At 38.0% G+C, this 15172-nt stretch overlaps 1 protein-coding gene across 1 annotated transcript in view; it reads left to right on the top strand.

Moving 5' to 3' along the window:
• The window catches only part of CORIN (corin, serine peptidase), a 124305-nt gene that overhangs the window by 15689 nt on the left and 93444 nt on the right, over window positions 1-15172 (top strand). Inside the window, 2 exon segments of the mRNA XM_066185701.1 lie at window positions 2410-2554; window positions 8632-9084. Of these exon segments, the coding sequence (XP_066041798.1) occupies window positions 2410-2554; window positions 8632-9084 (598 nt within the window).

The raw sequence follows: 15172 nt of genomic DNA, 5'->3' as shown, positions 1-15172 counted from the left end.
AGGAGGAGTCTGTGTTCATGTGGTTGTGATAGTCTGCTGAGTTGTAGATCTAATTTTTAAACTGCTTCAGGCGAAAGAGGGTATTGAACTCAATTGCCCCATTTCCTGTGGGAGCACTGCGTCTACTGCACCGTTGTCTGTGCTTTCAGAAGTAATTATGGCAGTGTTTTGGGAGATCTGTGTTCATAGCAGAGTTGTGTTTTTTCTCTATTCCCTGTGCTCAGAACTCACAAGGGTGCCTAATACTGTCCAAACCCAGGTAGTGGAATTCAGGGAAGCCTGCTATAAGTACAGCAGCTAAAGCTGCTGGATTCCAGCATTACCAGAAGCAAAACATCAGGCAGACACTGAAGACTTTAAGGTGAAAAGGCAGACAAGCATGGAGTGCAGGAAGACAAGGAGATATTGTTGAAATGGTCACATGGATTGAAATTCCTAATATTAACCTAAATCCTTAACTTTATTTGTGACTGAATGTTTTAGATGTCACTTGTGGACAAGGGCAGTCTTGGTTTGAATCATTTACAACTTCTGAATAAGCTGCTGATTAAGAAAAAACAATTCTAACAAGCAATTAACTCTCTCCGATATTATTTATATTTCTCATGTTGTGGGAAATGAGGATCAGATTACAGACCTTGTCATCTCACTCAGACTGTTTCAACTCTTTATTCTCATCCTGAACTGGCTGTTTCAGATTTTCAGATAAATCCAACATCTTTAAGTTTACCATCCTGCCTGCTAGATAAATCTAGTAGTAGGACTGTGTTGAGACTGAATCTCTGGAATAGGAGGAAGTGATATGCTACTAGCAGCTCACACCATACCAGTACCATACGCATTTTCAATGTTAATGTCTTTACTTTGAACAGTGGAAGCAGGAAAAGAAGTCAGATGGGACAGACACTGCACTAGTTGAGTCTCGAAGTGTTCACATGACGTGATGCTTAACAGTGTCAGAAAAGATACGCACAACTTTACAAACGCAGTTTCTTAGCTTCTGCTGTCTGTCGAGGGTCTGCAGTGTCTAGTAACCAGGGGTTTCAGGAATAGCTGATAATTCTGTTATCAGCAAGGAAAATTTCCTTCCAAATAGTCTTTGTGCCATGCTGGAACAAGAGACATTTCAGAATGATGGAAAACTATTCTGCATTTTCTATGATGGAAAATTCTACTTATGCCTACAGTCTTCTCATTCAAGGCAGTAAATGGGCAGTGAGGTTGGGTAGTGGTACAAATCCAGTCCTTTTGCAGCAATTCCTTAAGAAATAGTTCAACTTCAGTTTTTGCCAGTCAGTCTGACGACCTGCTCTTTACAGAAAGGCACGTTCAGCACAGCCAGCCAAAGGGATAACCCACAGAGACTGGCATTTACAAGACTAATAATATTTATGTTGTGGACTTCAGTCTCTTGAGGTTCTTTGGGGAGAGGCTGTCAGGGTAATGGATGCCTTTACTCTTGTGTCCTGACACAACCAACTTCAATGTGATTGATCTTCCTGACAAAGAGGATAAACTATTAGTCATCCTTTGGGAAGACACTGCCTGGAATAAATAAACCTATCATCCAGTTTCACGTTATCACAGGGAAGATTTTATTTTTTGGTCAGTTTCAAATAAAGGGGCATTGACTTCATAACAGTTTCAGTCTTGCTATTAAATATTAATTTGGAATGTTGGTTTTGTTTCTGTTGAAAAAGTATGACATTTCTCCAGTGTATGAGATCATCGTATTAATGGAGTTAGATTTAAAAAATATAAAATGCATGTTTAGGCTTTTGCAAGGGTTTGAATTTTTCTACTTTGTGCAGCTCAGTTGAGTTCAGAAAATTGTTTTTCTCAATTCTTTTGTATTCCACTCATAGAACAGAAAATGTGACTTGCAAACTCTACAGAATACTCTGTTAAGTTATAATTTTATAAAGTGCTTAAAAATTAGACATCATTACTGTGCATAATAAGTCTTCTATTGTCACTTAAAACAAAGGTTATAACAGTATCTTGGTTCTTTAATAACAGAAACAAGAACATGGAGCTCTTGAATAATTAACAATGGATTATTTTTAATTATAAAATAATCTGTATTTAGCCTTATTCCTTAAGTTTAATATGTCTTTTACATCTTTCTGAAATGAAATGCCTATCCAACATCCAGTTCATCAGAAATATTTAGAAATTTCAATGAAACTATCAGTCTGTGGATATTAAGTAAAGTTTAATAAATTATATGGATTGCACTAGGTTGTCCACCTGAAAGAAAATTTACATAAAACTTGTCATTAAGAATCTATTAGCCATTTACAGCATATATTTGAATCATGTAGCTGTGTAATAGGGAGGGAGGATTCCTATTGAAAACACAGGAGTTACTAATGGTCACCAGCATAAAACTGCATTTCTGTTTTTCAGGTCTTAGGAACAGATGAGGATAATATGGGGGATGGTTGCTCTCAGAAACTGGCTTCTGCCAAGTTCCTTCGACTTTTGCTCCTGATATTGATTCCATGCATCTGTGCCCTTATCCTTTTGCTGGTGATCCTGCTTACCTTTGTAGGTGAGTGCTTTTTAAGTTAAGGAGACACTTTTTTGATTAAACAGACCAAAACTAAGACCACAATCTCAAGTGCTAATAGAACCGTGGACATTAGACATATATCTTAGCACCCTACCTAAAAAATTAATCTACCTGGTGACTAACTAGTTTGTTGCAGAGAAATAAATCTGCTATTTAGATTTGTATCCTTAAAACATGTTTAAAGTATTGATGAGGAAACCTCTTATGATTTTCTTGAGGTAGATTTTTGAGGAACACATTATCTTGAACATGTCAATAGTTTTCAGCAGCCATTGTACAAGTACAAAATATACCTTTGTTATAATTTTAGATCACTGTCAGTGGGATGGAATATTTATCTGTTCATGTCATACATTTATATGCAAACCTGATTCTTATTTTCAGGTGAAATTTAATTTGTAAATGGCCACAAATCTTTATGAACAGCATACAAAATATTACTGTTTAACTAAAGGACATTATGTTCATTTTTTCTACATACACAATATATATCAGTGCAGAACCCCAAATATGTTTTGTGGAAACTGGCTCAAGGGGTATAACATTTCATAATGGCTTAGTCTGTTAAGTAATTTTGTGTGTATGTTTTTCATTATTAAAATGTGCTAATTTATTACCATAAATTTTTTAAGAAGTCTTCCCTTTGTTACTTTCAGAGAAGCTGACATATTATTAAATTGTTTCAAGTACAAAATGAAGAAGACAGTAATACTAGGTTAAAGCATTATTTTTTCAGAAACAAAGTTTTAAAAAATTGCTTTCAGTGCTCAGTGTTTTTGGGTTTTTTCCTTTTTCTTTTGTTTGTGAGAATATTTTCTAATTGAGCTTCCTTAGGCACTTCAGAAGCACATCTGAAATAAGTGGGGTAATGTATCCAGTATCCAGGAATACAGATATAAATCTATTTTCCTATTTTAAAAACTCTAATTTCAATACACATCAAACAGTCAAACAGTTAGCCAGCATAGGAAAAAACTAAACATGTCTCAAAAGCACTGTCAAAATCAGGACAATTTAAGTCTGTTTTCTCAATTCAGTCTGTGCAACTGATATGCAGCATGACATAGGCCTGTTCTTTTCATTTAGTTTAAGTTAAGGAAGTAAAAAAAAAATCCCCAAAGCTAGTGAATGTTATGATTGACAGGTAAGTCTTGGGTTGTACCTCTGAACTAAGAACAATCTGAAATGGATTAAGATCGAGGAAGTCTTGCAATTAGGAAATATGAGGCCGTTAAATTTGCTTTCCTTATATTTAGCATTCCATTTGTATCTTTCATATCCTCTGCCCTAGATTTTAATTCTTTGGTGAGAAAACAGATAAAAAAAAGCAGGTGTGTTTACATCAGTTCTACTCAGTCTCTTCCTCAGGCATGTATCGACCTGCCATTAAAATGTATGAAATCCTCTGGGAAATGGAGCCTGTTCTGATCCTACTTACATAGCAAAAATTGTGACCATCTCCTCTTAAGTCAATGTAGTTACTGTAGGGTAAAAATAAGGCTTGGTGTTAATAACCCATGTCAAACTGGCAAAGGTCCCTTCTGAAGCAGCTTTTGAATTAACATTTTATAATTTACTATTCTTCTCAGCAGCTTTCATTTTCTATGCATTAATAGCCTAGAAGCAAATATATTTGATGACCAGAATTCGATGAACTAATGCTGTGGACATTTAAAGTGTGTGTAACAGAATATAGTCTGTTACAGTAACTAAGAATATGCTATATCCAAAATAGTACTTCATTTCAGGTTGTTAATAACTGAATTCTAATATTGGTATGAAGTCTTACAGTGTAAGAAATAAGTTGATAGTACTGACTGGCTAATAAAAATTATTCAATGGCAGGAAGGAAGAAAGAAAGAAAAAGAAAGAGAAAGAATGAGAAAGAAAGAAAGAAAGACTATTACTGCAGCATAACTGATTTGCAGTTGTTTGGTATACTATGGGACCTTCATAGTATCAGTAATGTGCCCATTTCTCCAGAATGCAGAGTCATGGGTCTCCTGTAGGAGAAATCTCAGATCATATGTGCAGGCCAGTTGTAGTAGTTAAGCAGTGCTTTATTTTATTTCCAACTGCCTCATTCATTACCCATACTTTGTTGCGCTGCTTTGCTCCGTTTCATGAGCTTTTAAACAGACTTGGTCTTTTTGAGCTTTCCTGCTCTGAACAGCTAGAAAACTTCCACAGTTTTAACTGCCAGGATCTCAATTTACTAGCTTGAACAGTGTGACTATTTATTGGATCTCTTAACTGTCCATTTTTAAGTAAACTGTTGATTTTTAAAAAACTGTTCATATTTTAGCAAAACATGAATTCCCCAAAGTGAACAGCAACTGAAAATGATCATTAGAACTGCTGGAAAACACTGCTTTGAAATTAATGAGTCTGGTCCCAGTAGCTCTGTTTTGTCCCAAGCACAATGAAGGCCAGCATACTGTATGCTTCTGTCATCTGGACATGCCCAGCTGTAGATGGAGACATAAATCGAAAATGGTTACATCCATTTCTCAACTAATGAATCTGGCTTGTGATTTGCGATCTACAGATCTGTATGAACTCAAGTTTGAAGAATAGTTGGATATAGCGTGCCTGTATACGTCAATAACATGCGTGTTCTGTATGCGCTGCGTGTCAGCAAACATTGATGGAGAGTAATTAATTTCTCTTTACTGAGGAGATTAAGAAAGAACTGATTTTGAAATTTAAATACAGAGGCTATAAAAACATACCCAGTAAGCTTAATTTAAGATTTAAATATACAATCGTGTTTTTAGGGTAAGGGTGGGGGTAAGGATGAAAATTAAAGCAAGTGGGAGCCCAGCACAGAGAGTGGATTCTGCAGCCTGGAGTAAAGTGCCTAAATTCTCTATGGTGCATTGGTGAAAGGAGAGGATAGGGGAAAAATGTGGGAGAAGAAAGAGGTGACTCAGGAAGGTGACCTAAAACTCTTACAAACTGAGTGGAAAGAGAGTTGTCATCTAGAGCTAGCAAGTGGGGAATGCCAGGGCCCATACCTGCCTCCCTCAAGTGCATATATACCTGAACTAGGCTGATGTTATTTTGGAGGGAAAAAATGTTAAAAAGAATTTTAATACTGGTCATTGTCAGTGGTGATGATACAATTAGGAAGTCCTTTTGTGTTGAAGAGGGTCATTATGTGGTCCCTGTTAAGAGGAGTTGCTATCACTAGGAGACTGTAAAAATAGAACAAAAAATACTGCTGTTGGAAAGATGGGTTGAAGAAGCAAACAAGTATTTGGGGATCTCAATGAAAGAAGTAAATGGCTTCATGGCAGTGATAGACATAGCTATTTTTTGTTGTTCCAGAAAAAGAATGAAATGAATCTGAGTGAGAAGATGATAGAATCCAGTGGGTAGCCTCAATATTTTGCTTCACAGTATTTATTTGACCGCTGTATCCCTCCAAAGGGGGTTTTCAAACATCTCTCAAGAGTTTACCTGTCTTGTAATGTATTGCCTTGTATTCTGTTGAGTGATATAGAAATAGCTAATCATTTTAACTTTAATTTTAAATCTGTATTAGTCGCTCTTTGGGACCAACGTTTTACAGCCTTTTTCTATTTTTATGCTGAGTGGAAGAGAAGAGACGAGTCTAGGGAGGAGGAGAGAGAATGTGAAAAAAATACCTTAAGCTATTCTTGAATTATGGAAAGATACTATGCACTTTCCCAAAGAAGTTAAAAAAGCTTATTTTAACTTTTTGAAAATGGCAAAGAAAAATAAAACCAAACCTAGTTAAGTTTGAAACTTGAAACAAAGTAGGCTTCTGAATTCTAGAGATTCAGCGCTTTGTTTGAACGCAAATATCTGGCATCCAAATAAAGCCACATTTAAGTGAGCACAATTTCTGGGCACAACCACTCACTCACTCTTCCTCAGACTTTAGCAAATCATATTAGTATTAGTCCCTATTTGTGAAAATGCACTTCCCCTTTGTTTTGACCAGAGGACTCAAAAAACAACAAAAAAATGCTGCTTAAATAATTTGCGGGTGGGAGATTTTTAGTTGCTTCTGTAAAATACACACAGTAAATTCCTCCAAACCCCAGTGATATACGAACATCTGCTGGTGGAAAACCAGAAACCTTAACATTTATATAAAGTTCCCCTGGGTTTTTCCAGTAAAAGTTAGACATAAAGATTTACTTGCAGTTAGTGACACTGGAGCCAAAACAATCCAGCCTGGATAAATGAGGTAAATCTCAAATGGTAACTTTTTCATTGCAACTCATTATATTTCAGAAATTTCACCAGTTTTTCTTGCTGTTTGCATTTGCTGTAGTTAAAGGTTACTCAGTAAAAAAGGAAATGCTGACACTGCCCCTTCTCAGCTATTCCAGTTCTTTCTTCTCACTTACCTATAAAGCTTTCCAACACAAAGTCACTTCAGTTGGAGTCTCCTGGCATTTTTAGTTACTTGTAGCTGTGATTAATAAACGTTTCCACCTGCCGAGGCCTTGAATTTCAGACCAGTTAACTGATTTATTCTAGCAGCAGAGTGCATGGAGAAGTGAGAAAAGGAATTCAGTAATGGGAATGGGCTCAGGATACCCTCTTGGGCTCTGTGTGGTGCCTGGAGTTGGCAGAGGGGTGAGTTTGTCTAGGGACAGGGCCTGGGGTAGTGGAGGGTGAACAAGACCTAGCTGAGAGTGATGGTGCAACCAGCCGTTTTGGTAAATGCAATAGCCAAAATGAAAATAAGGTCTGGGAGAAATGATGGTGGGTGTTTTGTGGACTTAGGAGTCACAGAATCATAGGAAGATCATCTAATTCCAACCCCCCTGCCATTTGGGGTTCATCTGTTCCAAGCAGCTAATGAAGGATCTAATGAATATGAGGAAAAGTTATTAAAATCATCAATTGTTGCCAAGGTACTTAGAAACATTTGGGAGACTTTATGTTTCAATGATTCCTTTTAATTTTTTTTTTATCAATTTCAATTATTTTTTTAAAATCAAGTCTAGATGAACTGTGTTTTTTATGAATGTTAAGCTCTTTTACATGACCTGCCAGTGACAAAAATAGTTTTGCTATTTACCAAAAATTTCTTATATTGTAATACAGAGTGGTGCTTCTCCTCTAGCATTAAATATAGTACTAACACATTTGGTTAAAGAATTTGAGATAGTATTTGTCGTTTTTATTATACATAACTAAGTTATATGTTCTATACATATTTAAGATGCCTTCTTTATTATTTGGATTAATAGGTTAAAGATCAATTCTCTTACAATGTAGTTTGAATTCCCAATACTTGTGGGATACATCTACTCACTGTTATGCAGCTGTTTTGATTTGTGAGTTGTAGTTACTTGCAGCTATTCAGCATATGCACTAAGAAAAGTCTGGTTTTGTCTATAATATAATAAATGATCAGAAAATAAATCCAGCAAGTGACTAAAATTTTAGACAATAACCGCGTATTTAAAATCCAGTATCAAGAATAATGACAAAGAACTCAGGGGCACATATTTAGCAGTGTAGTTAAATTACATAATCTTCTATAGAGAAAATAGTACCTCTTTCCATTTCGCAAATCCGTGAACATGGAATATATTAAAAATGTATTGATTCCCTTAAGGCTTCAGAATTGGATTTCTGAAGATGGTGGTACTATGAAAACAAGAGATGATGCAATTTAAAAGGAGAAAAAAAAGCTTTGTCCATCTTGTTAACACAATGATAGAATGAATGCATGTTGGAGTTCCTTGAAATTGCACTCTGTAGTTATAAAAAACTGTAAGTATTTGGTGACACACTATAAATACAATTTAAAATATTTTAAGCTTATGGAAGCATTTGTTTCCCTATTTATCCTTCAGCAGCCATGTTTTATGTGCTGCTGTTATTTTGTTGCTAGATAGAATTCTTAAATTTAGCTGTCTTTAATTTTAATTTTGAAATTAAAATAGTTTCTAAATCTGTGTCATTATATTTATTATGAACTTTCCAGAACAAATTGGTAACACTTATTCTTCCAGGTGATGGTAATTTTGTTTGGTTTTTTTTTTTTTTTTTTCTCTTTACTGCAGGAGTGTTAGAAAAAACATGCTTTTATTCAAATGGAAGTGAGGGCCTCACAGTTAATGGTGACTTTGAAATGTCTCATGATCTTTTGCCAAGTATGATTGAAAATAGTTCCAAGACTGATCCCACAGTGGATCTCAGCACACAGCCCTCTTCCTGGACCACCACGCCTTTATCCCACATTGGCCAAATGAACAAGAACTCAAATACATTTAGAGAGTCTTTCCAGGAAAATTCCTTTGGTACCCCAACTCAAGCCACAGTGCTCAGTCATCTGCCTGCCTCTGACGCTGCTTTGGCAGCGGGCTCTGAAGACAACACCCGGCTGTTTGCCACTGCAGAGGAGGTGACATTGTGGTCTACAGATGCTTCTTTTAACAACACAGAGAGGATGAATACTCTGCCAATATTAAGTCCTACCCAACCATCTGTGTCACAAAAAATGGATCAGAAAAAAAGTAAGTTTATATTTTATTTGGTTCCATGGTTCTGGCCCAAAAACTACAGAGCATACTATTGGCATGCTCCCCAGTGTGCTTCTGTGAGGTCTAAGGAATGTGTCCCTTTTGATAATTTATTTTGTTGTGTACATTCCATGTTGCAATTAACAAGTTTCTTCTCAGAACATTTGTTCAACCTCTTAAGGAAGATGCAGTAAATTCTCTCAGTATGAATACTTACAATACATTCTTCAGTTGGTGACAATCAGGCTTACCAAGGCTGGAAATGAGTTACTGCACTAACTCTGTAGTTTGTATGTTCTGTGCTTCTTTAAAACTATGTATGTGGCAAGAACATTCCTAATCTTGGGATGTAATTGCAGTTACAACTTCTTCTGTCTTAATGCATAAATTCTCTAATTTGAAACAGTTTTTCTATGCAGCAATAAAGTTGGCGTTTTTGAGGGAGAGTAACAACAATTAACTGAGGTCAGGACTTAGTTTTTTTATTTGACTATGAAAGTAGGTGCATTTTGTCATAGTAAATGTTATTGATTCATCATGTGAGTGGTAGTGAAGGATCCCCTGATACTGCTTTGCTAATAACTGAAACACAGTGGTACCATATTGAAACGAATCCGTTTCTCTGGAACCGCTTATCATTCCTTCCTTTCTTCTTAATCCCACCAGAGCACAAAGCAAAACTTACGAATAAGGTCGTAGAGAAAAATTAATGTGAATCACTGATTTATCAGTATTTTCTTCTCTCTCCTAAACTATAGTGACTTCATAGGCCATTTGAATGGCCTGTGGTGGTCATCTGTGGAATTGGTGCAGGCTTTTTGCAGGTTCTGTTTGCTAATTGATTTTTCTTATGTAGATTTCTCTCTTTTTCTCCCCCTGCATCCCAGACTTGGAATAAATGTATTTAAATGCACACTTTAATCCTATTAGTGGTTCCCTTATTTACTTTTTTTGGCAACTTGGCAAAATATCACTGTGCCAAGGAACAGCAAGAAAGCATAGTGTGCTACACTACAAATATTTTCATCATCGTATTTGAGATACCTGAAATTTCAGGAAATACAGATGAAAAAGTGGAAAGCCCTTTTGCCTTTTTTACCATGTTGAAGTGATCTCTTTCAAGATGCGTATAACATGCATATGCAACATGCAGATGTGTGTGCATGGCACGTGATATTTTTCCCTACTACAGTGTTAATGCAGGGACAGCACTGCAGTGACACAGGACAGCCTTAGGTCTGGATTTCTGATCTTTCAGGTATTTGAGGTTTGGTATTATACAGAGAGGCACTTTCAGGACTTCGCAAGTATGTGTCCTACTCTGGTAAGGGCAGTTCATTCCAACATGGCTGCATGTATATTCGATAGGTGTGACTACTTGGAATTCTATTGTGACATAGTATTTTCTGTGTAAAGAGAAGAGGACAAAAGGTGTTCAAATACCAAGTTTGAAATACCAGATTTCTTAAAAAAATCCCCACAACAACAACAAAAAAAATCCCCTCCCAAAATGGGATACTTTGCACAAAAAACAAAACCATCCGGAGATAGTATGTTACTTATCAATAACCTTGCAGTCTTTGATTCCACTTTAAAGTGTTCTGCTTATGTGTATTCACGGGGACATTGTCTTAATTCTGTATGTAGATTAAAAAAAAAGTTAAAAAATATAGATATATACATATATTTTTAAGTGTCCAGAAGCCATGTGTCAAATTAACTCCTTATACTCATTCTTTAGTCTCTTTGTTCTCTTGTTTTCCACTAAGCTTGTTTCATGGAGAGAACCCTAAGGTAACACCGAACATGGTCTGATGTTCACAGAAGTTCTTACATATTCTGATGTGGAGGACAGTGAGATATAACTGGGAGATAGGAGTTTTGGAACAGTGAAACTGGAATATTCTGTTGGAGTAAAAATGGGGTTTTTTTGGGACAAGTAAAACTTTAAGACCACATCAGATTGGTGGTAGATCAAATTATTTCTCTCTTGCTTAGTGTCTGAATCCATCTGTGAACATTAGCACATGCCTGAAGAAGAATAAACTAGGGCTGGCATGCTGAGACACTTGAACACTATGTAGTAGCAGATTCCAGTGATCTGCAGGGTGTCTTGAGCATTCATTCGTCCTCCCATGAATTGACCTGATCACTTTTGAACCCATGTAGAATGGAGGTTTGAGCCTTTTAAGCATATCAGAAGGAAATTAACCTCCAAATGAAGTGTGAAGCTGATGTTCTCTCATCATCAATGCACACTAGCGGATCATCCATCAGTACAAGTTTCATCTGGTTCAAATGTGGGGAGGTGAATGCATTTCTGTTCATTTAGTAAGCATACATATCTTGGACTTATGCTGATTCTATGCAGTTCAGTAGAAGATAAATGGTATGTCATATGACATAGAGGCTGCCAGTTCAAAGCCAACCAGACAAAACTCTGTGAGCACATTTGGACTGGCATTCACATAGCTGTTAAGTTTTTGGTTTGATGCTAGTATCCCTAGTGCTGGATTTGCTTTACAGGTGGACCACAGCTTCAATAAAAGACATTAATAAGAGAAATAATAAATATTGTGACCATATGGTATTCAGTCAACACTTGAAACTAACACAAGTAAGATGTTGCTGAGTTACTAACTGGAGGGGAATGAAATATGGCGCATATTACATCAGTTATTTAAGAAGTCCTTGAGGCAGAAGGAAGTTCTTTGCAGAAATTCTAGCAAAGAATAGATTAGTGGGTAAATAGGAATGAATGATACAATAAAGAAGAGATTAAGTAGTTTATTTCCATTTTACGAGGGGAAGCAATGCCTCACAAATTTATTAGAAAGTTCTTTGAAGGAGACAGTGAAAATGCTGGTTAATACAACATACTTGGCTTTTCAAAATGTTAACAGGAGCCTTCACTGAGAAGTCTTTCAGACACTCTTCTCACAGACTATGCATTCGTTAAAAGAAGGAAAAGTAAGAATGAATGGCTAGGCTCCAGAGCGGAGAGGGCTGCTGTTGGACTCTTACAGACATACAGTGTTTTCTGATCAGGGAAAACAGAAAACAGTCAAGTACTAACATTTCTGCTAATACAGATTGAGCTGCCTGAAAAGAATAGCTGGGAATCACATAAAGGTTTCATAGTGGAGAAAGTGATAAAATGCTTCAATGACTGTGTCAATAGATGCAAAAAAATGCTGGAGAGTGGGAAGCAATGCGAACTCTATCAAACACCATGCTGGACTTTCAGCTACTGTTGCCACCAAAATAAGGACCTGGTGCTTTGCTGCAGTTAGAATTCTGTCTCCATGAGAGCCCTCATCATGAAGTCTATGAAGAATAAAATGGAAAACTTTGGTACGTTGGTGTGTAATTTCAGAAAGATAACAATAGAATTGGAAAAGGCAAACAGCAGGCAACCAGACCAGTAGAGACGTGGAAAGACTTAGATGTGGGGAGGCTCTAAATAGAAGGGAGACACTGTTTTCCTTCTGGAAAACATCTGGTTTATGAGTACGTTGTTGTGGTGAATATTCAGACCATTCTGAGTGTCTAGGCGAATAGAAGTTACTCAATGTTTTTCATCATATGAAGAGTTGCCGCTTGTTGGGGTTGGTTTTTTTTTTTTTTTTTTTTTTTTTTTTTTTTACTATAAGACAGTAAGCTAAAGAAAAAGGAGACCTTATGGAACTTACTGTCACAGGATAATGGGAAAACTAGAAAGTATGGAAATAAATGCTTGGAGAACTTTGTGAGGGTTTGATCTGTTGGGGCTTATAGAAACAATAGTCCACAGGCAACTTCTGACTTTTGAAGATTCAAGATTTTGTGTTGCCAGAAGTTGCTGTTATAGTCCTAGGTGGTTGTTCCTTATATTTGCCCAATATTATTAGAATTTTTCTTGTATATATAATGCTGGCCCCTGCCTAAGGTCAGCTTCTGAGTTAAATGTGTCCTGCGTTACCTCTCTGTTGCAAAGCAATTGAAGGAATACCTTTTTCCTGTTGAGGGGTTTGAGTTTGAGTGATCTCACATCTAAATGTTTTCTGGAGGTATGGGCCATGGTCCTAAGTCATGAGGACAGCTCACTGTAGAGTTTTCTGATGGCAAAAACATCAGGATGGGAGTCTTAGGTGAATCAATAGGTTCAGTAGTGTTTATTCATAGAATTTAGAAGCATATGCAGTAATTTTCTGTTCATCTGTCAATCAGTGCTTAACAGAAAAGACCACATAATAAATAGTAACTATTGTAAAGAATAAGGCATGGTTTCCCAAGGAAATATTAATACAGTTTTATTGGTACTTTTTTATCTTTGAAATAAAATCAGACTGCTCTTAGGCAGTAAAGTGGAAGACTTGGTTGAAATGAAGCAGACTCCCTGTTTTGTAATACTGATGATTTGGGGAGACAGGAAGAAGGAGAGAGAGCGAGCGAGGGCTGACCTTCTTCCTAGAAAAACATCCTGGAGATGACTGGAATATACACTGGGACAGGAAGTATTAGTATCTGATTTTGTTTCTTCCACTCACTGGTGTGAGTATATGTATATTTAATATCCTTTTTTGTTTGTTGGTTTGTTTTTTGTGGTTTATTTTTTTTTGTGCCAGCTCTCCTACAGATCTGCTCTAGCAGACAGTCTAGTAACACCTTGCCATTTCGCAGAAACAGTTTCAGCGGAGAGCTATACCGGTGTCCAGATCCTAACGTGAAAAGTGGCATGGCCAAGCTTGATCTTCAGCCGTGCCCGGCCCTGCGTGGCGGCCCCGCAGGCCGTGCGGGGCCGTGCGGGGCCGTGCGAGGCCGTGCGGGGCCGTGCGAGGCCGTGCGAGGCCGTGCGAGGCCGTGAGGGGCGGTGCGGGGCCGTGCGGGGCCGTGCGAGGCCGTGCGAGGCCGTGAGCGGCCGTGCGGGGCCGTGAGGGCCGGACGCGCCCCCGTGCCGCCGCCAGAGGGCGCCGCGAACGCGGGTCCTGCGGCCCGCGGGGCAGGAGCGGTGCCTGGAATGGGTCAGGGGCAGGAACGGGGCCTGCAACGGGGCGGGAGCGGAGCCGAAGAGGGGTGGGAGCGGGGCAGAAGGGAGACCTGCAGCGGGGCAGAAGTGGGGTCTGGAGCGGGGCCGTGGGCACTCCTGGGGAAGGAAACACGGTCACTTGAGCAAGTGTGGAGGAGGGTGGATGCTGGCCGAACCCTAAACGTCTGCTTTAAAGAATGAAGTTGAAAAGTGTTCTGGTAAAAGCGAGTCACTGTATGAGAGTTTCAAAAAGCACAGGGTTTATGTTTGCTTGCTTGCATCGTCTACTCTCTCTAAGCCCAGAGGAACCTTGGGTCTTGTCTCCTTTCCAGCACATCTTTGAATCTGAGCGGCTTAGTTTCTTTGCAATCCTCCACTCAGCCTAGATATTATCCTATTATCATTTAACTGTGTTCAGTTTATACATGAAATAAATCTCTTTGTCACTACCCGGCAGTTCTTATTTGGGGTTCTGCCACTACTACTATAGACAGGGTCTGACTCACCTTTCTGTTTGGTAGAAAAGAGCAGTATGAAAACCACTGTGGGGATAGCTGGATGCAATGTGTCACAAGTGGTGCAGAAGCAAGAAGTTCCAAGTCTCTCTATCTCTGCTTTGTGCTGCTCGTACTAAAGATTTTTTTTTTTCTGAAGCTAAGGTATCTGGTAAGTGCATCCCAAGTCAGTCCATGAGCTTGAGTCTCCCTCAACCCCAGTATTTCCAGCAGTACTCTAATAAATAATTTTGTTTTTTAGCTCAATCTGTGTTTAATTATTCATACAAGTTAGAGTAGGCTCAGTTGTGTAAGGAGTAATAGCAGCGCTGGACTCATGGTAGATTTTTAGGGTATTCTTGTCCTCAAAAATAAAAAAGAATTCAAGATGTTGTTAAAACATTATTTTCTCTTGAAGGGAAAATGGGTTTGGTTTTTCAGATTGGCATAGAAGAACATAAGCAGAGTCCTAAATGTCAAGCCAGGAATTTAGCCACTCAGATGCATCTTTGCCATGCAAACGCAAGCATGAATAGACTGATATGGTAACTGTTAATTTTGTTGGTGGTTGAGAGTGTTT

Source organism: Chamaea fasciata, unplaced genomic scaffold, assembly GCF_029207755.1.
Source record: "Chamaea fasciata isolate MVZ Bird 193981 ecotype frontalis unplaced genomic scaffold, bChaFas1.0.hap1 SCAF_6, whole genome shotgun sequence".
NCBI classification, from domain to species: domain Eukaryota; kingdom Metazoa; phylum Chordata; class Aves; order Passeriformes; family Sylviidae; genus Chamaea; species Chamaea fasciata.
Note: the sequence above shows the minus strand (reverse complement) of the source record. Positions and strands in the feature narration are given on the sequence as shown.